The sequence below is a fragment of the Equus przewalskii genome, chromosome 6 (genome assembly GCF_037783145.1).
Source record: "Equus przewalskii isolate Varuska chromosome 6, EquPr2, whole genome shotgun sequence".
Taxonomy (NCBI): Eukaryota; Metazoa; Chordata; class Mammalia; order Perissodactyla; family Equidae; genus Equus; species Equus przewalskii.
Window position 1 is genome coordinate 67,859,064 of NC_091836.1, and position 22,210 is coordinate 67,881,273.

The 22,210-nt window shown below is 38.1% G+C and overlaps 1 protein-coding gene across 50 annotated transcripts in view; it reads right to left on the reverse strand.

The window, feature by feature from the left end:
• Positions 1-711: 711 nt before the first annotated feature.
• Positions 712-22,210, reverse strand: part of EMSY (EMSY transcriptional repressor, BRCA2 interacting) — a 98,237-nt gene continuing 76,738 nt past the window's right edge. For 10 of the 50 annotated variants that reach the window (XM_070624044.1, XM_070624057.1, XM_070624034.1 and 7 more), the window contains 7 exons: positions 17,600-17,764; positions 15,719-15,874; positions 14,660-14,701; positions 11,658-11,809; positions 9,192-9,755; positions 7,728-8,228; positions 712-3,655 (listed from right to left, as the gene is read on the reverse strand). In XM_070624044.1, coding sequence (XP_070480145.1) covers positions 3,461-3,655; positions 7,728-8,228; positions 9,192-9,755; positions 11,658-11,809; positions 14,660-14,701; positions 15,719-15,874; positions 17,600-17,764 — 1,775 coding nt within the window. In that variant the 3' untranslated portion in view covers positions 712-3,460. Of the gene's footprint in view, positions 3,656-7,727; positions 8,229-9,191; positions 9,756-11,657; positions 11,858-14,659; positions 14,702-15,718; positions 15,875-17,599; positions 17,765-22,210 lie in introns of all 50 variants that reach the window. The other 40 variants (XM_070624041.1, XM_070624029.1, XM_070624027.1 and 37 more) reach the window with 10 other exon arrangements.

Consider the following 22,210-nt stretch of genomic DNA (forward strand, 5'->3'; position numbering starts at 1 on the left):
TAGTTTTAAGAATGTTAAGCAATTTGTTACATTAGAGAGGAAGAACTAGAACCTGATTAAGATTTTAAGGGTGATGAACTAATTACCAGAGAATAGCTTTTCTCTTAATAGTAGTAGTATTTCCTGCATTTTAAAAGTTCTTAATTTAAATAATAAAATAGAAAACAATTCAATGGAAAACTGGGCAAAGGACATTTCTCCAAAGATATTTGAATGGCCAATAAGTACATGAAAAGAGGGTCATCATTAGCCATCAGGGAAATGTAAATCAGAATCACAATGAGGTACCACTTCACACAAGAGGATGGCTATGATTAAAAAGGCAAATAACGTTGGTGAGGATGTAGAGCAATAGGAACTCTTAGACTGCTGGTGAGAATGTAAAATGTGCAGATGCTGTGGAGAACAGTTTGGCAGGTCCTCAAATTGTTAAACATCGTTACCATATGCCCCAGCAATTGCACTCCTAGACATATACCCCCCAAACTTGAAAACATATATAAAACTTCCACACGAATGTTCATTTCAGCATTATTCATAATAGCCAAAATATGGAAACAATCCAAATGTCTATCAACTGATGAATGGATAAATAAAATGCGATGCAATATCACTGAGCCATACACAGGAATGGAGCACTGATACATGCTACGACACAGATGAAGCTTGAAAACACTATGCTAAGCAAAAGAAGCCAGTCACAAAAGACCATATATTGTATGATTCTATTTATATGAAATGTCCAGAATAGGCAAATCCCTGGAGACAGAAAATAGTTTAGTGGTTGCCTAGGGCTGGGGTGCTGGTGGAGGGGGTTCAGGGGTGACGGCTAAGAGGTACAGGGTTTCTTTTTGGGGTTATGCAAATATTCTAAAATTGATCGTAGTGATGGTTGCCCAACTCTGTGAATATACTAAAAACCACTGACTGTACACTTTAAATGGGTGAATTGTATGGCATGCGAATTAATCTCACATGTGAATTAAAAGCTGTTCTCTTTTTTAAAGTTCTGTAAGTTCACCATAAACTGCATCTGCATTATGAAGTATTTATCAAAGTTTACTTTAAACCACATGGGTTTTTCTTATAACTGCCTATAAGTTGTTAGGATTCTAATAATTTTGTAGCATTTGCATCAAAATCTCTGACTATGTTTCACAGTGATGACTTAAAATTACATTTAATTTATAGACAAACATATGAAATACTAACAGACCTAATGCTAAGCATTTCAGTAAAAGGATGGATGGAGAGCCATATGACATCACTATCCAACCGCTTAATCAAGAAACCTTAGAGTCACTCATTTCCTCCTTTCATCAGCAGGAAGCCCTGTTAGTAAACTCCATAAATAGAGAATTTTGTTTATTCACTACGGTATCCCTGGTGCTTAGCATAGTACCTGACATATAGAAGATGCTTAATTAATATTTGTTGAATAAATAAAATTCATGTTCTTCTTGAAATTAACACCTTTAAAAGAAAAAGAAATTTAAACCCCCCACTTCATAATTTGTTAAATATACATATTAATTTTTAAAAATGTAGACTATGGAAATTTCCTTTGCCATTCTGGTTGCTGAAACATATTAAGGCCAAATTCTCAATGGGACACAGGTAGGCTACGCTGCCAGGATATGGAGAAACAGAACGTAATAACTTTATTCAAGTTTGCTGTTGTTACCTGATCCATGAATATTTAAAAGATACTTTATTTTATAAAAACTTACATCTGTAAGTAATGGATTGACCGTAACAGAGGGCTTAACCTGGAATACATGGATAGGCTGAGGGTCCCATGAAACCCTAAAATTGTATGCAAAATCTAACATATATTGGCATGTGTATCTTTTTGGTAAGAGAGTTCATAGTGTAATCAGATTTTCAAAGAAGTCTCTGACCCGAGAGGTTAAAAAATTACTTAACTAGAAACAGTCACGAAGTCTTTTAAACATGAATTTGTACAATAAAATAACATCCAACAGCTCCATCTATGGGTAAGTCATTATCACCTAGTAGAAATAATGACAAGTACCAGAGACCAGTGCATCTTATGAATGCTTGTGTTTAAATCTTCAGTGTCACTCTAGTGGGAATTTATTAACTACAGTATCACAGTTTTTTTTTCCAGATATGAATGCAAAAATTAGGAGACTGTTGATGAATTCTACTTACAGTACTTCAGCACCAAAAAATTGGGCAGTTACGCTGAATACGTATGTACAGTTCAACATTTGTCAGTCTTAAAATGCTTATTTATAGTGAAATCTATATAAAACCGTTAAAAAGTTTTCTATTTACATTTTTTTAAAAATGAAAAGTATAGTTTCCTTTGCCACAACTTGTCAAAAGTGACTCTCACCCTCCCACCCTCTTATCCTTCACTCTATTTGTGACAGACAGTGATCACAAGACCCAAACATATTGCTTAAATAAACTGTGTCCTAAAAAGGCAGAATGCTTAAAAACATTACATTTAGAACTGTAAATGAACTTTTTATACATTTCAAAGGGGGTTAAACAAAAGTATGTAAAAGTTATTTTCAAAGTCTCAATCCAACATGAATGTGCAAGTTCAATGTGAATAATTTCTTTTCCTGAACATAACTGAATATTTCCTTTGGGCCAGAAAATGTTTCTTTTCCTCTGCTTCACAATGAAACATTTTCTCATAAGTTTTCTTAAAGGAGCGGAGGAGACAGTGGGAGGTGGAAAGGGTAGGCAATCCTGGTTTACAGGAAATTTGTCAGAAGGAATACGGCCGACTTTGAAATGTTTACATTTAAATAAATAGAAGGCAAATGCGCTGCCTATAGCACAGAGAAACAACAACACAATAAATTAGCATACAATTGGTGAGAATGTACAAGCCACCCAGAAAGCACTTCCCACTGGTTAGGGATCTGATTTCCACCATCCAATTAGGATTCTTTAATGCCAGTATTTTTCAAGTTATTTTATAAACTATGAACCGAGCAAATGTAAAATGTTAACCAATTCAACACTTCCAGGGATTTGCAAAAACATACAAGATTTTTTAAAAAACTGTTCCTGACACACTGTTTCAAAATACAAACTATTCACATTCTCCTTTTTTGATGGTGTTTTGCTCAGTAGAAACCAGTTGAAGAACATTCAAAGGAAAAGTCTTTCTCTACTGCAAGATAAACTTTTCCATCAGCCATGGTCCAACAGAGAAAGAACATCAGGTCTTATGTCACTGTAGATGTGCATCTTTTTCTTTTTTTTCTTTTTTCTTTTTTTAAAAAAGTACATTCCCCTGTGAGTTTTATCTTGTCTTAAAATGCTGCTCCAGCAGCAATTCTTGTTGAAACACTGCTGTTTCAGGGTCCGTAGCCTAAGCATGGGCAAAGTGCTCTCTTTAGACATCAAAATGCAGGGCTTCCCTGGACACTTGGTAACCAAGTAGGTTTTAAAGTGCACTCCTGTGTCCAAAACACTAGGACCGTTCAGCAGAACTCTGAGAGGGGCTGGGCTCAGTTCCATCCTCTGTGCTACTGTCTATGTCCTGCTCCATTGCCGTCTCATCGTCATCCAACTGCTGACTGGTGAAGTTGTTTAGCTCAAGGAGCCCGCTGGGCTCTACTACCACGTTGGAGCTGGAGTGACAAGGAATGGCATACTGGGGAATGGCCTGCAAGAAAGACACAGGAGAGAAGCTTCACGGTAAGGTAAGAGAAAAGGTAACAGAAGGATCTCCCCAACAACACTAAGGAAGGACAAAGGGAAACTGACGTTTCGTGGACAACTACTACCACTAGGCACTGTGCTGGGTGCTTGCTTTCACATATGGTAGTCCTCTAAATCCCCATAACAACCCTGTAAGGAAAATAATATTTCCCATTTTACAAATGAGGAAACTAAGAGGGTAAGTGACTTAATCAAGGTCATACAGTTGGTCAGGGTTAATGCCAGGATTCAAATTCAAGTCCTGTACAACTCAAAGTGATCCTTCCACTCCCTGATGGTGCCTCTTCTAACAAAAAAGGTTAAGGTCTGTGCCTAATTCAAGAGAGAGACTTGAAGGACGTTTTCATTTGATCATTAAGCAAATTTTAAATGTAAATATAGTCAGATTTTGCTCATTATCATCTGCAAGATGAATGATTAATTTGCTGATACCATAATATATTTTAAGCCCTTTGGTAACCCTTTGGTAGTTCAAAGGGGAAGCTACCTGTTTGGGTCACACACTAACAATCTTTACTGAAATTGAAAGTAGAGAAGACAAAACTATCTTTTAAGTAATAAAAATATCAGCAGATAAACACATACTCTGGCCATATTGCCTTGTCAGATTCTTTTTTCTCACCGTTATTAGACATCTTTTTAAAAGGTTTATCAGTTCACATCACAGCCCTGCTTAAAACTCTACAATTGTTTCCTATTATACTTGCTATAACACTGAACTCCTTACCACCGCTCCAGCCTATGCCAAACTCAACAGACCTTGGGGCCTTCGTACTAATTATTCCCGTCTTCCTGGAATACTCTTCCTCCAAATCTCTGCATGGCTGGTTCCATCCTGTCATCTGCATTTTAGCTCAAATGCTCAGGGTAAATGGCTTCAAGAAGCCTTCCCTCTATGACCATGAAACCAGAGTACTGGCTTGGTCCCACTGCTCGCTCTGTCAGGTGCTGCTACATTTTGTTCATTGCATTTAGCATCTGTTTCTTAAATTTTTTTCTTACCCTTAGAATGTAAGCTCCATGAGAGTATGGAGCAGAACATAGATCTTGACTATCTTTTCCACAGCTAGATGCCCAGAGCTTTGAACAGGGCCTGGCACACATTATATGCTCCACAAGCATTTGCCAAATGAATAATGCATCTCTGACATTAAAAACCCCAGATTAAAGTTGAATACCAGCACTTTGCAAATATACTTAACCAAAACAACCTTCTACTGGGAGAGATGTAAATTTGATTTTAACACTATCAAGAAAATACTGCAAGATACCTAGGCATTGATTCTAGGGTGGTGGAGTTTTTCGTTTGTTTGTTTGCGTCCCCTCCACCCCTACCCCATTCCATATAGCTGATTATTGTGAAAAAGTCTCAGGTGGGGTCAGCAAACCTAGATCTGGCTCTGACTTGCTGTGGATCTCTGAATAAGTCACTTCACTTTCTTGAGCTTTAGTTTAATCTTGTGTAAAATAAGATAGTTGGAAAAGATATGTTCTAAAGATCCTTGTGGTTCTAAAATGCAATGAATTCCACATATGTAGTTTCCCTCAGAATAGAAGATATTCGTCTTGTCTACTCCTCTATCCTCAGCACCTAGCACAGTGCCCGAAACACAGAGATTAAATAATACATGTGGAATGAATGAATGAACACATAAACAAAACACAGATAATCTGTCTACAGAGAATGCTTTTCATTCAAAGCATTTACTATCAAACACGCTGACTTTTTACAGAACGTTGTTCAACGAATCAAAGCACTTCTGCAGACTTCCTTCACTCACCCTCATAGGGATTTTACCGAATCAGAAAAATCAATAGTTCAGGTCAAAGCTAACCATAACTAATAATAAGAAATGAAAATGTTCTAACAGTTTATTAATTAATGATTATATTAATAGGAGCTATCTTTATTGAGTATCATTCTGTATCAGACACGTTTAACCAGCTGCTTTGTATATATTTTCTCACTTAATCCTCAGCAACTCTGTGAGGTAAGTGTTATTGTTTCCACTTCATAGGTAATGAAACTGAGGTACAGAGGTTAAGTCTGTTGCTCAAAGCCACAATGCTGGTACAGGTAAGATTCAAATCTAGGTATTTACGACTCCAAAAGCTAGGTGCTTCATCATTATGCTGCCCTTTCCTCTGACACAGCAACAGAGCATATGGTACATGTGAAAAGTTAGCTGAGTATTCTACAGAGAACCTACCCATTAGCTATCATCTTTGATACATGAAACAAATTACATTTTCACCGCTGTTCATAAAGTACAGAAAAAATTTCCAAATAAGTTATCCAATTATTTTCAATTTAATGAGCATGCCAATTTAAACCCCCAGGAACCATCATAAATTTTAGTAAAAATAGTTCATAGTGGGGCCGGCCTGGTGGCGTAGCAGTTAAGTGCGCTCGGTGGCCCAGGGTTCACCAGTTCGGATCCCGGGTGCAGACATGGCACCGCTTGGCAAAAGCCATGCTGTGGTAGGCGTCTCACGTATAAAGTAGAGGAAGATGGGTATGGATGTTAGCTCAGGGCCAGTCTTCCTCAGCAAAAAGAGGAGGACTGGCAGTAGTTAGCTCTGGGCTAATCTTTCTCAAAAAAAAAAAAAGTTAACAGCTACCACTTATTGGGCAATCACTAAGAGCCAAGTACTGGGCTAGGTACTTCATCCCAATTTTGTGTAATCCTTACATCAATCATGTAAAGTAGGCATTGCTTATTCCCATTTTACTGATGAGGAAACTAAGGCACAGTCAGGTTAAGATGCCTTGATCAAAGTCACACAGTGAATGGCAAAGCCAGGAAACCATTCCTTTTCCACCATACCCTAACTCTTAGGGGGAAAAAACCCATAACAAATCCTTTTGTCAAGGATTATTTAATTTACTAACATTTGTTTTTACAAGGAAGAACAAATTATGTCAATAATTCAATGGCCAGTTCTATTTGCCTTTAAACATTTCTCCCATACATATATTGTATTCGGATTTATATTGACCAACTTTCATTCTTTCTCTGGAAAAGGGAAAGTCTACCACAGGAACTTTCAAGTCCCAGAGTAGTGAATCTGTGGTAAATCCTAGATTATCCACATTTCAATAAATCCAAATTCCCAATTAACTAAAATGAGCTGCTCTGATACTGTCCAAGCCATACAGCTGTTTAGCAAAAAATGACAAATGTCAAGAAAACAACCTGGTACCCGGCAAGGAGAGAGGGAAATAAAACACAACTTCTAAGGGCTAGTCCTAGTAATTCTTCCGTCTTGATCTATTGTGCATGATGACAGGTGAGTTTTAGAATGAAGGAGACGGGAGGCAGAGGAAGACCTGCTGTCAATGAAGAGTCCCTTATGTTCACTAGCCTGTACTTACCAAGGCAGAACAGTAACCACAACAAGATTTTCCAATAACAATAATTGAAATAAAAAGCAAAGCTTTATGGTTAATCCCAAGTTAAACATAAAATTAAATTACTTAGAAACAATCTCTTACAACATGTTTCTGCAGACATTTCAGTTAATTAAGGTTTTTTTGTCCTGAAAACCATAAATTTGGATCAAGAACTGTTTTTCCCAAGAAAACAGTCCCTGAAATTAACTTGAAATAAAAGTGCAACCCAGTTATATCTCAGGAGTTTTTGAGCAAAGATTGGGGAGCCCCAAGTTTGACCCCAAGAAGTTGTTCATCTTCTGGGCTGACTTGCTGAGTTAGCACTGGCAAGTATGGCTTGCATCTATAACCCAAGCTGACGAACGGGCTCAGGGCCCTTGATTGCCTCTAAGGTGTGCTGTGTGACAATATCCACGAATTTTCTAGGACTCTATTTCCAGAAAATAAATATAAATTTGAATTATTTGTAATAGGTATTAAGCCAAATTTGTCAAATTCCATCTCAAAGATAATCTCAGTCTTTTTGCCATTTTGGCTTGAGTCTTCCTGTGACATCCCAAAACACACCAAACTCACAACCCCCAAGATGCCCAAGATTTTTCATGTTCCTTCCAATTCTTACCTGGATGATAATTTCTGCTGGGCTCTCTTCAGCTTTCTTTTGGCCTATATTCTGAATACGCATGAACTGGCCTGTTGTAGGCACTCCTGGAGCATCGATTTTCCTTGTTGTTAGGGGAGGGCCAACAGCAGATGGACTTGAACAGGACTCTCTACATTTCTGTTGCTGGGGAGTCGAATTCGCCATCCCTGCCACCATCACGTGGGTGGAAGGTAATGATCCTGCATCACCAGTGAGCATACTAGTGGCAAGAGCCTTCTTTGGGGGATCCACTACCATATGCTCTACATTTGTATCAATCTGAGCTTCCATCAAAGACATTTTCAAAATGTCTGACACTGCTGTCTTCTCAGAGGCCTGAATGGGAGATATGCTTGTAACTGGTGATGTCAGCTTAGGCACAGAACTGCCACCAGTTATCTTTGTAACTGTAGGAGGCTGGCGCCCCTCAAAAGTTATCTTTGTAACAGAGGATCCTTGGGTTATAATTGGCTGCTCCACCTGAAAACAAATTGGGGTTGTGTGTGTTACAGCTACATTTCTTTGAGAAAACCTATCCAACACCCCAGACAATATGGCAAAAGAAACATTCGTGCTGTATACTAGGAAGACATTTTGAAGCTCGATGTTTTAATAAGAAGGCTGGATGGGAAAGTATCTGGTTACTTTTAAGGAACCTAGAGAAAAAGGAAGGGTTGAAAGAACCTTTGTTCAGCCAGCCAAGGTTCATAGCAGTAAAAGAAAAAAAAAAGTCACAGCAGCCTTGTTTTCCTTTGGGATTTACATCCCCACACAGTACGCTTTCAACCCGTCTCAAATTATTTCACATAATCTTCAGCTTTTTAAAATAAAAAGTAGGTTTTTTTTCAATCTTTTGCTTCAAAATACATTTATACAAACATATTCTATATATATGTATTTATAATATACACATACACATATATCACTCCAAAGCCACTGATTTTCGCTAAGATAATTTTTCTTTCAAATATTCACAGATAATTCCTCGGCAATCTAGAAGATAAATTTATTAACTAGATGGTGATGATGTAAACTACAAAGGAAAATGTTCAATAAAGCTCCTTAAAAGACTGTAGTTTACTTAGCATTACTGCCACAGAAATAAGAGTTTACAGGCATGGAAATAAATACCTTATACGTAAAAAATAAAAATAATTTAGGGGTATAGCTTCTATGCACTGTTGATCAATGCTCAAGTGATTTCATTAAAAACTGCCTGGAAAATCAAGTTCTGAGTGCTATGTTTTTTTTCTTCCTAAATTAATGTGTGCATTTCTTTCCTAATGTCAACCTTCTCAAGGGGTAAAGTAATATCAGCGTAATGAGGCTTTTGAGTTTCCTCTTGCCAGGAGAAAGCACTGCTAATCACGATAGGGTCGTGATGTTCTCATTTTTTCCGTGAACAGAGAAGTTTAACTTTGCATGCTATCAATATTCCGTTACCTGGCTTGCCGGCTGTTTCTCAGACGAGGCTGGGAGCGGCATTTGGCTCTGGGGGGTTTGGGGTTGCACGTAGATTTTTGGTTGGTTCGGAGCCTGCTGCAGTTTAGGGAGCTGCTGCGTCGTTTTCACTGCAAGCACCTGTACTACAGTTTGCGGGGGCTGTGCCATTAAGGTAGGAAGCTGCCTGTCTTTGGCCACCATGGGATGCTGTGTGTGCTGTACATCTGGCTTGGGCTGTGCTTGTTCTTGCTGGAGAGGGGTGAGTTTCTGATGCCTGATGGAAAGCTGGGGCATTTGCGGGAGTTTGTGCTGGAGCTGGTCTGCCTGCAGGTGGATGGTCTGCTTCTGTTTAGCCTGGAAGCACTGCAGAGTTTTCACTTGCAGCTGAGTCTGTTCCAGCTGGGGCTGGCTAAGTTTCTGCTGTTTAGCTGACTGTGACTGAGTCAGGGCAGATCGGTAAAACAGACCTGTCTGAGGGTCTAAAGTGTCCATCTCTTCAACCTCGCCCTCCTCAGTTCCAAGTTCCTCGCTGTGTTTGGTAAAAGCAGTGTGACTGCTTAATGCCTAAGTAAAAAAGGTACAAAGTAAGAATGAAATAAGAAAAACACCTACATTGCTACATTTTCCTCAAACTGGAAAAGATTTGGTTATAAGATTTATTCAAAAATTTTCAGAATGAAGAGCCCAAAAAGACAAGAAACCTCAAGGTTTCTAAATCTAAAGGTGGCTTTAGATTGAGACTCTTGTAATTTCAACTATCAGACATTAAGTACTGCAAAAACTGGTCTACTCACTTCTCTATAAAAAGTCCTAGAGGGCCCAGGACTTATAAGAATAAGGTTGCCCTGTAAGCACAGCCCATCACAGAAAAAGAAAAGGCTCCCTGGCTCAGGACACAGCTCTCTAGCCTGGTCATCACAGATGTTAACCCAGCCAAAGAAAGAATGCAGTAACCAAGGAGTGAGGTGTCCAGAGCAGAGCCAAGGTCCAGAGAAGCCCACTTTGGCTGTGTGCACATCCAACACTGTCCAGAAGGGAAGAACTGTCTGAGGGACGTGCCCATCCCAGTCCCCAGAGGGCTTCTCTGCGGAGTGGAGACAGTCCATCAGGTTTCACCAAGGTCTGCGTGAACAGCCCTCTGCACAAGCCCTCCTCGCCCCTTTGCTCAGACTCCAGGCCCTCCAGGCCCCAGCTTCCCAGAGACCCAGCTCCCAGGAGGGAAGGAGACGGGGGAGGGGACAAGAGCACTCCTGTCAGCAGAAAGGGAGCCGGCCCGGGGTTGCTTACAACAGTGCTGGGAGGAGGCATTGACCTTGAGCGACACGGTTAGGGCCAGCCTGTCTGACCTTCCTAGGCATCTTGAGAAAGGTCAACATCAGGACTGCTCAGATGAGGGCCAGACTCCAGGCTGAGATCTGACACCTAGCAAAATCTCTGGCCATCTGGCTTCCCTCAGTAACACAAGACCCACCCCAACCTCATCCTTCCCACTGCCTTGTCATATGCTACACCTCTACTCTAAACTTTAAAACTTTGAGATTCAATATCCCTTACACATGCCGGTTTTTAATTTAACAGTTTCTTCATTGCCTTTTAGGTAGTTTGCCTACAATTAGGGTCAACCAGTCAAGTGATGGTGATTTATGTGACTACTCATGATAAGTCATGCTTAAATCTGATATCTATGATATCACTTTATAATAGAGGCAGGATGCTTTGGGTTTAAATCCTGGCTCTGCCACCCAGGATAAGTTACTTAACTTTTGTGAGCATAAGTTTCCTCATTGGTAAGAGGGATAATACACCCACCTTGCAGGATCATAGTGAAAATCAAACAAGTTAATGTATTTAAAACTCAAAGCACAGTATCTGACACAAAACCAACTTAACATATTTCTTCCTTTTCCCCATCACCCTTGATACCAGATTTTCTGTTTTATATTAATTCATTCTCCTTCCTGTTGAGTCTCTTCCTCCTTAATTTGTCACATATAGTAAAAAAAAAAAAAAAAAGTCAAATATTTATTTACCTACTTATTCATAATGTTCCCCTGAGGATTTATTCTGAAAGCAAAAAGCAAAACAAACAAAAAACTCAGAAATAAACAGCTAAACAAACCAACTTCCATTTCATTTGAAAATCTTACCTCAGTGATAAATTCTCCCATAACAGTAAAATACTCAGAAACAGTAACCAATTCTGATGTCACAAATTCATCTAGATAGCCCTACCCTGCTGAAACGTTAAGAGTTTACAGAAGAACACTAGTGTTCAAGAACACTATTTCTTAATTACTTTCCAGTGTAAAGACTATCAACTCATTTCCTCTACTCACTCCTCATGGATGAAAGAATTACACACTCTTTTATTCAGTTATTTCCCCTCTTTTACCAGGAGATGAAACTGAACCTTACTTCAGGAAGGAGGCAGTTACAGAAGGCAGGAAGAAAAAAAAGAGATACAACCTGCTGCATAATGTGGGTGATTGCTCCAGGAGAAGACGCCGGGATGGACTTCACCACCACCGAAGTCTGTGTTGCGGTCTGTGACTGAGCCACATGCTGGAGCAGGGTCCGCTGGGGCTGGGAGGGCTGTTGGGGCTGGGAGCGATGGCTGACTGAAAATAGAGGAGGTGATGATATTTCTCCAGAAATCACCACAGCATCTGTAACCAGTAGTCATTTTAAACAAATGTCTGTGAGACTGCATCCCAGAGAAAATGCAGTAATGTGAACTAGGAGGCAGAAGACCAGAGTCTGCCCATCTATGAAGTGTGTGACTCTGAGAAAGCCACTTATCTTCTCTGAGACTCTGTGTCCTCATCTGTAAAATGGGAATAACAGAGCTATTATAAGGATGAGATGAGAAATGTATGTGGAAGCACTGTGAAAACTATTATCACAAAGGAGGAACACACCCCTTCAAGTTACAACCTCCTGCGAGTTACACTCACTTTTCCAATGACCTTTTACCCCAGTAGGGAAAGAAAACAAAATCAGTTTCTGTAATGAACCCAAGACTAATATCTTTAAGGATAGTAAGACAATACAAGTTCTTTAATCTCTTGGTCCGAGTTCCAAATGCAATACAAAACCAGAAGCATACACTCCTTTATATGAAGAGACACTGTTTCTCATTCTTACAGTTCCTAAAGATGTAAGGACTCAAAATGATACTGCAGAAAGAGAATTGGACCAAGAGTCACACCCAGATTCTGTCCCACTCCACCAACAATTAGCCATGAGAATTTGAAGAGGTCACAAACTCTATTAACCTCTAAAACTTAGAGATTTTATTTTGTTTGCTTGATTTTTGGGTTTTTTAAATGAGATGATAAAAATTTCTCTCTCTACCTCGAAGAGGACCAAATGAAGTAGTGGATTGAAATTAGTCCTTAAATTAAGTACTAAAATATAAAGTTAACAAAAGAATAGAAATATCAGTGTTCTTTCATCTTCTCAAATTTAGCTCACCTGACACAAATGGGTGAGAGTACAGTGGAGGAAGAAGTCCACTTCTTATTCTCTTGCTATAAAGGCCCTATGGAATAAACTACACATTTATATTTACATCTATTTATAGATGTATAACTATACATCTACACTGATGCCCATCTATCATCTTTCACCAGCCTCAATTTCAACTTTTTGAACAGTATAAACATTCACCACTTCCTATTCTACAGAGCTTTAAAAACGCTTATGGTTGGGGCCGTCCCAGTGGCACAGCGGTTAAGTTCGCATGTTCCGCTTCTCAGCTGCCTGAGGTTTACTGGTTCAAATCCTGGGTGTGGACATGGCACTGCTTGGCAAAAGCCATACTGTGGCAGGCGTCCTACGTATAAAGCGGAGGAAGATGGGCACGGATGTTAGCTCAGGGCCAGTTTTCCTCAGCAAAAAGAGAAGGATTGGCAGCAGATGTTAGCTCAGGGCTAATCTTCCTCAAAAAAAAATAAATAAATAAATAAAGCTTATGGTTTCTGAGAAACCAACTTTTTGAATCAGGAACAGAGTAAACCAAATCTACAAAATTAGCTAAGGATTCTGAGAATGTCAAAACTCTTTCAATAATCCATGATTCTAATGCTCATTTATCTTGATCTACAATTTTAAGTAGTAGTGGTTCATACTTAGAAAAGTCATAGTGAGGTGTCCAAGGGTAAGATGATCACTACAGAAATCAAAATAAAAGTGCCATTTATGTATTATATTTGTGTGTCACTTAACGACGGGGATACATTCTGAGAAATGTGCGGTTAGGTGATTTTGTTGTGTAAACATCATAGAGTGTACTTACACAAACCTAGATGGTATAGCCTACTAGACACATAGGCTATATGGTACTAATCTTATGGGACCACCATTGTATATGTGGTCTGTTGTTGACTGAAACGTCATTTGGCACATCACTGTAAAGTACAGAACTTTAAAACTATCCAGTGAAATATAAACAAGCTTTATTTATTTTTATGACACATTCTATCTATATTCACAAATATAGTTTTTCTATTGTTGCTACACATATGCCTACATGTGATATAAGAAATTATAGGCAGCATCATCAGTATTCTTTTAGAAATGGACTACAGTATCTTACTGTACTTTATAGTATGCTTTATATGTATATTTTAAATTATAAGCATTAATAAAATCTTCTATATGTGCTCAACCAAACTGAAAAAAGGGGAGTTAGGGTTTACATTAAAACAACTATTAAAATCATTACAATACGACTGACTAGGAGAAAAGACAAATCATACTAATATTAAAATTAAGCAAGCAAATTAATGAAGTTTTTTATTGATGGAAGCATCATCAGAAATGAATGACATTCGAAAAATTAATAATAAATTTAAAATTTCTGATGAAATTATCAGATTACATGGATATATAACATATGGATACTTCTACTGCCCATACTAATCTTCACAATTATTACATTAAATTTTTAAAATTAAGAAATGAAATGGATGTGATAGAAGACCAACTAAAACCATTTAAAAATCATCCTCATTCAAGATGCTATAAATCTCTTCATAGTAACTCCCCAGAGTGCAGGAAAGTTAGAGAAAAGTAACACCCACTGCAGGATAGTAAAAGAGGCCAGGGCCAAAGCTGGCTTTGAAGTCAAAGAAAATGCTCAATGTGGCTGAGGATATGATGGGAGGAGATTATGGAAGGAGGTCACAGACTGAACATTTGGAAAACAGCTGAAGCGACCTTAACTGGGCCATAAACACCATAGAACACTCACTTCTTTTAACAACTCATATTTTCCAATGTCAAACTGCTCCTTTCTGAGAAGGAATCCCACTATTCTACAAAAGGAAAATCTCTCTCCCTTTCACTGAGTGGAGCTTACCTTTCCTCTACCAGATCAGAGTAGAGCGCATCCATTTAAGTGCTTCCCCCACAAAACAATCCTCTTTTACCTTTAGTTATACTACAAATGGATGCACACCACTTACCTAGAAGGGGAAAAGCAACCTCTGTCCCCTCATCAGTGCGTTCTGAAAAGGATAAGTAAGGGAAGAAGTCATAGGTCTTCTCATCTATTTACCGTTTGATAATCTAGTCTATCCCCAGTTAATACTGATTTCCCCACATACTGCCCTCTGCTTTACTTAGCATTCTGCTAAATATCTCTAAAAAAAGATGTCAAATGGCTTTCCATAATGTTTAACTAGATTTTCCCTTTTAGCAATTTTAACCCATTAATCTTAATAATATCTCCTAAAATGATGCCAAAGAATTCCTTTTCCACTTTGGTATTTACATCCTTCAAATATTTGTAACTTTATGTTCTCTTTCAATCACTGCTTAAGAAAACTTAAGACAGGTGTTCTTTACAGATTGCTTCATAAGTCATCTCTCCTAACCCCTAATTATTCACATTACTACTCTCTGAACTATTTCAAATTTCGAGGTAATGAAGTGTCCAAAACAGAAAGCAGTATTCCAGGTGTGTTCTCACCAGAATATGAGAGAAAGAATCCATTATCCTTCCTGCTCCACTTCTCTATATATGCCATCCAAAAATCTCATTAGTATTTTGCTGCCAGACCACATTTTAAACAAATACCTAATTTGCTTTCCACCAGAACCTCCTAAGTATTTACAGGGATTTAAAGTTTTCCACATTTTTTTCTTTGCATTAAAAAAAGAGTTGGATTTTATATCTTCTTTCTCCCTTGACCCACCTCCCCTCCCCGAAAACTAAAAAATACAGATGCATAAAAATATTTATTCTTATATAAAAGATATTTAACTGTTGCCATATATTCACAGACATTATTTATGGCAAACTTGCAATTTTATATTACTTGCAAACTTTGTAACAACCTATTGATTTTTTTTTCCCTATTCTTAAAGACAAAGTAAATCCCAAGGACAATGAATTTGCTCTTAGAGCAAACTGGAAAAGATCTGGAAATATAAAGAATATCTTCTCCCCCAAAGAACCACCCCAGGAAATCCAGAAAGGTAGCTCTCCTACCTTAATACTACTTTTGTAACAGGACACCTACCAGTAGTGATGTATTCAGCAACTAGTTCTGACTCTACCACAGCAATTGATGGACTCTCAGGAGAATGTCTCTTTTCCTGGGTCATCTGAATAGGCACTGCCATTTGACTCAAGTCAATAGTAGGTTGTCTTGGTTTAGATTCCAATTTTTCCTTTACTGCATAAAAAAGTCAGGGGAAAAGTTAACTTTTATTACAAACAAGTACCAAAACCAGAGTTGTCCATGGGAATAATGAACCAGATCTCTGGGGTGACACACTGGCAGTGACTAAGGAGACAGTAAGTTGAAAAGAAAAAAGCAGACTACTATGTATGGCTGTAGAGTACGCAACTTGTGCAACCATACCCAGCAGCCTAGCAAGAAGGACTCATATGCAGTCAGACTAAAATCTCCCCTATTATCACTAAGCCAAACACCTGGGTCTGCGTCCCTTGTGTGTACTTCCCTTAGATCATTTCCTTTACCCTTCTTCAAAGTAGTCCCTGGTATTCTTGAGTTTACCAACCTGAAAACAAAGGGTGAATAAGCAGGACACAGCATGATTTGCTCTAGGGCATGCCCACCCAGAAAAGCACAACACAGTGACCAGTTTAATATGATCTATTAAAATTCAAGATGATCTCTAAAGAAGTGTTACAATGTCTTCAATGACTCTTAAAGAATAAAAATTTTCAGTGTTAGGAAAAAATGGCCTTTCTGTTCCTGCAAAAATGTCTTATGGAATGGTCTGGAATCGAGAATGGTTTCCATGGATAGATTTACTTTCTATCTTATCACTTTTTCTACAAAATTTACCCATTCGGTTTCCACCCTCTATAAGGCATTAATGGAAATGGCTGAGTATGTTAAAGACAAGGAGCTGAGGAAATGCCTAAGGCCAAAAATAACACCAACAGAAAGATTAACCAAAGACTTACATTGATTACAAGTATTCTTTGGGTAGTGTGGAATAGATATTATAATAAACAGTAACCAGTAATTAAGTCCACTGAATGATCATTCAGATTATTCCCACCAAGCATATAATGTGACAAAAATCAAAATAATCATTTAAACAAAGAAAGCAAAACAAAACCAAAAGAATACTAAAAGTCACCCCACAAGTAGAGAGGACATTGAACTAAGAATCAAAATACGTGGAATCTCACTCTGACACTAACCAATTGGGTAACCTATCTAGATCTCAGTTTGCTTATCCATAAAATGAAAGGGTGGGATGAGATCATCGCTAAGGTCCCTTAAATACTCTGACAAACTTAGAACCTATTATAATAGGAAAGTCAGTACTATAACTAACACGGCTTTGCCCAGAGTTTAGGTAAAGATATTCAGTAACTAGAAATACTGATAGGATCTTGTTAAATGAGTACAGCTTTGCATGGAAGCGCAAGCGGTTAAATTATACAAAGAATATGAAGATAAAATTAGAATGCTAGCAAGGGCCATTAATGATGTTTTATGACCACAAAACTGCCCCACCAAAATCAAGGAGGACGGCAGGGGCCCTTCAATCTGCCTCCCACTATTCTTGAAGAGAACTGGCAACTCTGCTGCATCTATCCTTGTGCTTAGAGTGATAGACTTACTCCTTTCTGGTGACAAGAGGCAAGAGGACTGTCCATTTCAAGTAGGAAACAGAGAAAAAAGAGCTCTGCCATTTTTTTCTTCTTTCTACTGACTATAATCTACCCATCCTTCAGTACTCCTGTGCCTATCTTAATGAACTGACAAGTAAACAGACTGCACCAATGAATACAGACAAGTCCAGAGGGGGGAAATGTGCTCAAATAATAACAAAGAAAATATAACAGTGGTAGTATTTTAGCACAACCCATCTCTAGAGAAAACATGCTTCATTCAAGTGAGCATGTGAATTCATACCTGTTGTCTGTTGGAGTTCTAACAGAGCTTTGATTGTTGAAGTAGCTGATTGTGATTCACTGGATACATCCTGATAAATTATGGTGGGGCTAGTCTCCATTGCAATCTCATGTTCTGACCAATCCTGACGCCGGGAAGCAATTACATGAACTACAGGCTGGGAATCTGTTTTATATTAGTTAAAAAAAAACAAACCCTATAAACAAAGTTTCTCTTAAAAAAAAAACAATTTGTTTTTTTTTTTTAAATCTTTGTATTTACTGTAAACTTCATGCTTTATCTCCCCAAGAAGACTGTAAGCCTCCAGAGGGCATAATGTCTTTTGTGTCTGTATTCACTTATTCATTCATTCATTGATTCAACAAACTGGGCACCTATTGCCAGAGTCTCTATTTGGCATTGAGGATATAAAGGAGCTCACAGAGTAATCAAAGGATGCTCAAGAAGCACACAATCTGGTTGGGGAGACAGACATGTAAAAAGACAAATTACAATTCAATGTGGTAACTGCTATAATATAGGTGTGCATTTGTGTGTGTGCATGTTTTGTATGCAGAAAGAATAAAATGTTGCAGGAGTTTTATTTTCCCCAATGCACCTGGAAATGTATTCTGTATTACAACCTGAGCATTCAGTCCACAGTTATTGGATGGCTGAATTACTGAAAGGAAATCCTGTCCAGTGACAACAAGAGGGATAGATAATCTAGAAGCAGCATGATATAATAGGACACAAATAACATTTGGAGTTCCAAGTCAGGTTACAGTCCCAGCTCTATCAGTTATTAGCAAGTTGATTCTTTGGGTCTTAATATCATTATTCATAAAATGCCAACAATAAAATTACCTCTCTACCTCACAAGATTTCTGAGGATATAATGAAACGATACATGTAAAAGAGCTTTTAAACTATGAAGGACAAGAGAAATGTTGTTGTTGTGGTGGTGGTAGTGGCCTGAAAGTTCCCAATTCTAAGACTTTTTATTAATTTGAAAACAAATTACAGCCCTAATTCAAAGCTTATTATATTCATGCTATACAGGTATGCACGTAAATACTAAATGTGCATCAAATCAAGCAAGAAATTTTTTATTGAATTTTCCATTTACAGAATAAGCAGCTTGGACTAGACTACTGTTAAGTCCCTAAACTCCTTTGTCCAAGACGCTACACAGGAAATCATGTGGGATATAAAGGCATGAACCCTACTCCCAAGTTTAGATTATAGTGGAAGAGACGTAAAATAAAGATACACACATAGCTTTTTATTTGGGGGTAAAATCAAATGATTAGGGCAAATAAGACAAACATAAAGAAAGAAAAACACTGCTTTGAATTGGAATGGTCAGTGAAAGCATCACAGAAGAATGAAAAGCATTCGTGTAGCCCAAAAAACAAGAATAATTACAACATAAGTTCAACCTTCTATAAATCTTATACTTTTGAAAACCACAAACTTGTCCAAAAAGGTTGGGGCAGGGAGAATAACTCTTCAAAAACAACAGCCTTCCCAAAGAAAACAAAATCAATATACAAGAGATCTGAAATTTTAAATTACCATTAAAAAACTGTATCTTCCCCTCAAAAACACTGGGTATAAGGATATATGCCACACCAGGAATGTATAATTTCCATTAAACTTCCAAAAAAATCTAGAAGATTGAAGCACATTATCCTGCAATATCAAATGCCATTCGAAGCATATAACAGTTTTTCTTTACTCACTCTAAGTAGATATATAGAATTCAAACTTAAGAGAACTGATTATATTAGGGAATCATTCTCTCTACATAACCTAAGTTCTCAAATTTAGGAAATTCTCATAATGACACTGCTACCCCCTGGTTAGGTGAGAGGACCTTTAGGTAATGACTGTGCAACCCAACTCTATAAGATATACTGAACATCCAGAAGAAAGTAAGGATTGCATTTGTAGAAAGGTAAGGTAGAAAGAGACTGGAAAAAGAAAACAAATTTCCACATGGGAGCCCTATGAGAGACATCACCCCAAATAACATCACCCTGTAGGGACCGGGCAGATGGCTCACTCTTTCTGTCCATACTCAGAAAGAGTAGCTGACCATCACAAAGTATCACTGCAGCAACGCCAACAGCTGTGACACAGAACAAGAGCATGAACCTACATGTTCCTTGAGTGACTTTCTCTCTACTGCTGGCTTATGCTTAGACTGAAGAAATCTACGGCCTATCAAGTCTGATGCTGGGATCAGAGTACAAGGACTGAGACACAGGAGCCTGATCACAAAGTACCGTTCGATTATGCAGTGTGCATCCACCTAGACATCCCTATCTCTCTTGAGGAAGGTGGATTGCTGATCCTCAGTTATCTTCCCCCACAGGTCATTTAACAAATACTTATTGGACATCTACTACATGTTAGGCAGTAGAGATACACACTGCACTGTTATAGTCAAAGACAGACTGAGGCATCTCTATGGAAGAATATTTCCTGTGTCTTTATTATAAAAGGCCTATATCACACTCTCATAGAACTCTAAGACCTCTCGGCTAGAGAATCTAAAAGCTCGTCTAGCACTATCATCAATCCTATGCTAAAATCTTCACAACAACATTCCTGCTGGTCCAGAAACTCCAGCATCAGAGAACTCACTACTTTCCAAGACAGTTTCCTTCCCTCTCTGCACAGTTATGACAACTGGAAAAATTTCTTATATACACTGGAAATAGGTCTTCCTGTGACTTCTACCCAATGGTTCTAGTTTCCATCCATGTTTCCACAAAGACCAATTCTTTTCCCTCTTTCACATCACAGTCCTCAAGATAACTGACAACAGCTCTCATGTCCCTTCCAACTCAACCCTCATCTCCTCTTCTCCGTAATAAATCTCCTCTCTCCACCAACTATTCCTCGTATAAATGATTCCCAGACGTCTTACAGATCTAAACTATCTCTTTTAAACTAAACCCAAGATGTCTATATCCCTTCTATGATGTAACATGTACCTTCTCCCTGAAGTATTGTCATAAAGCCCAAGGCCTTCACAGTATTTAACTGCCTAGACAGCATTGCCCCAAATATTCCAGAGAACTTTAGCTCCTCAAGATGTTCTGCAAAAGAAGGGTTCCATGTCAAAAAAGCTGGGGAGCATTTACCATTATATACTCCATTCTTCATCTTTCACAATATATATTAGCACATAATGGCTCTGAAAAGTTCTGTAATAAGTATGTTTTGCTCAACCTGGATTCATTCCCCACCCTCACCATGATCTACTGAGATCATGAAACTTCTGGGAAAATCATTCTAGAAACCAAGTTGTGGCCTACTTAAAGCAATGTCTTTAGAGAACGCATTTTTGTATTTGCCTCATGCCTTGATCCATCCTTAAACCCCTACCCTTGGTTTTATCCCCTTATACTCTTCCATTTTACTTCATATAATCTTATATTCTATCTAATCCACCTTAAAACTTTTTAGAAATAAATAGAATATAAATAAATAAACTTTCAATATTTTTCTTTTTTTTAAAATCTGGAACCCAGTAAGGCTAGCCTTTTCCCAAGTGAGAAAGGGAAAAAAAGAAGATCCAATTAGGAAGGAAAGCTCAGGAGCTGTGGAAGGGATATGGCCCAAACTTCAGTAAGTGGCTCAGACAAGTGTAGTCTTGATCCGTTAGGCTTGGTCATCTAGCTATATACCAATATCTAAAAATACTCATACTCCAGGTGTACCACATAAAACGCCCACCTGCATGGTTGGGGGGAGACCCCAGAAAGGAAACATTTTGGACTCAGGCAATAACAATAAGTTTATAAGGCTGAAGCTTAATCCTATGTCACAGTTATTATGGTTGCTGTTTTGCTGTTTGTTAATTCAGTGAAACTTTTACTAAATGTCTACTTAGGCTAGTTAACCTCTTTGCTAAATAGTGGATATATAGAGATGAATATGAGCCTTGCTCTTGAGAAGTTAGTAGCCAAGTGGAAAAGAAAACATAATAAACCAACAATCAAAAAGTACAAAATAAAATGATCAATGATAAAAGAGCCGGTAGTACAAAGCAAGTGTGGAAGCATAGTGTACAAGGAGTGATGAACCTTCCCAGGGTGATCAAGGAAAGTGTCACAGGTGAAGATGAAAACCTCTATTCTAGCCTGTGAGGCAACAGTTCAGGAACAAAGTATAGGCCTAAACTGCTCCTTCTTGAGGGTGGCAGAAGGTGGGGAAAGTTTAGAAACAACAAGCAGAATCAAGAAATTCCCATGGTATAAAAGACATCCTTATTCCAGTACTTGTGTAAGGAAAGTCGCCAGAAAAAGGATCTGACGTCAAGAAAAGGTTAATTCTTTCTTACAGCAGAATGTCAACTATCAAATGTATAAAGAATAATGGACTTCAGAAAATCATCAATGGATGCTCAAACTAGTAGATAAATGTTTGATGAGAAATACGTTATTTGTATAGTCTCAAAGTATTTCCCCACAAATTACTATTAATCTCAAAGGGAAATATAGTAACTCTGTAATGCAAAAAACAGGAAAACATCACCTTAACCAAGTGATGAACATTAACATCATCAATATTGAGACAAACTGACATCATGTACCTCTTGATAAGATAGAACTAAGG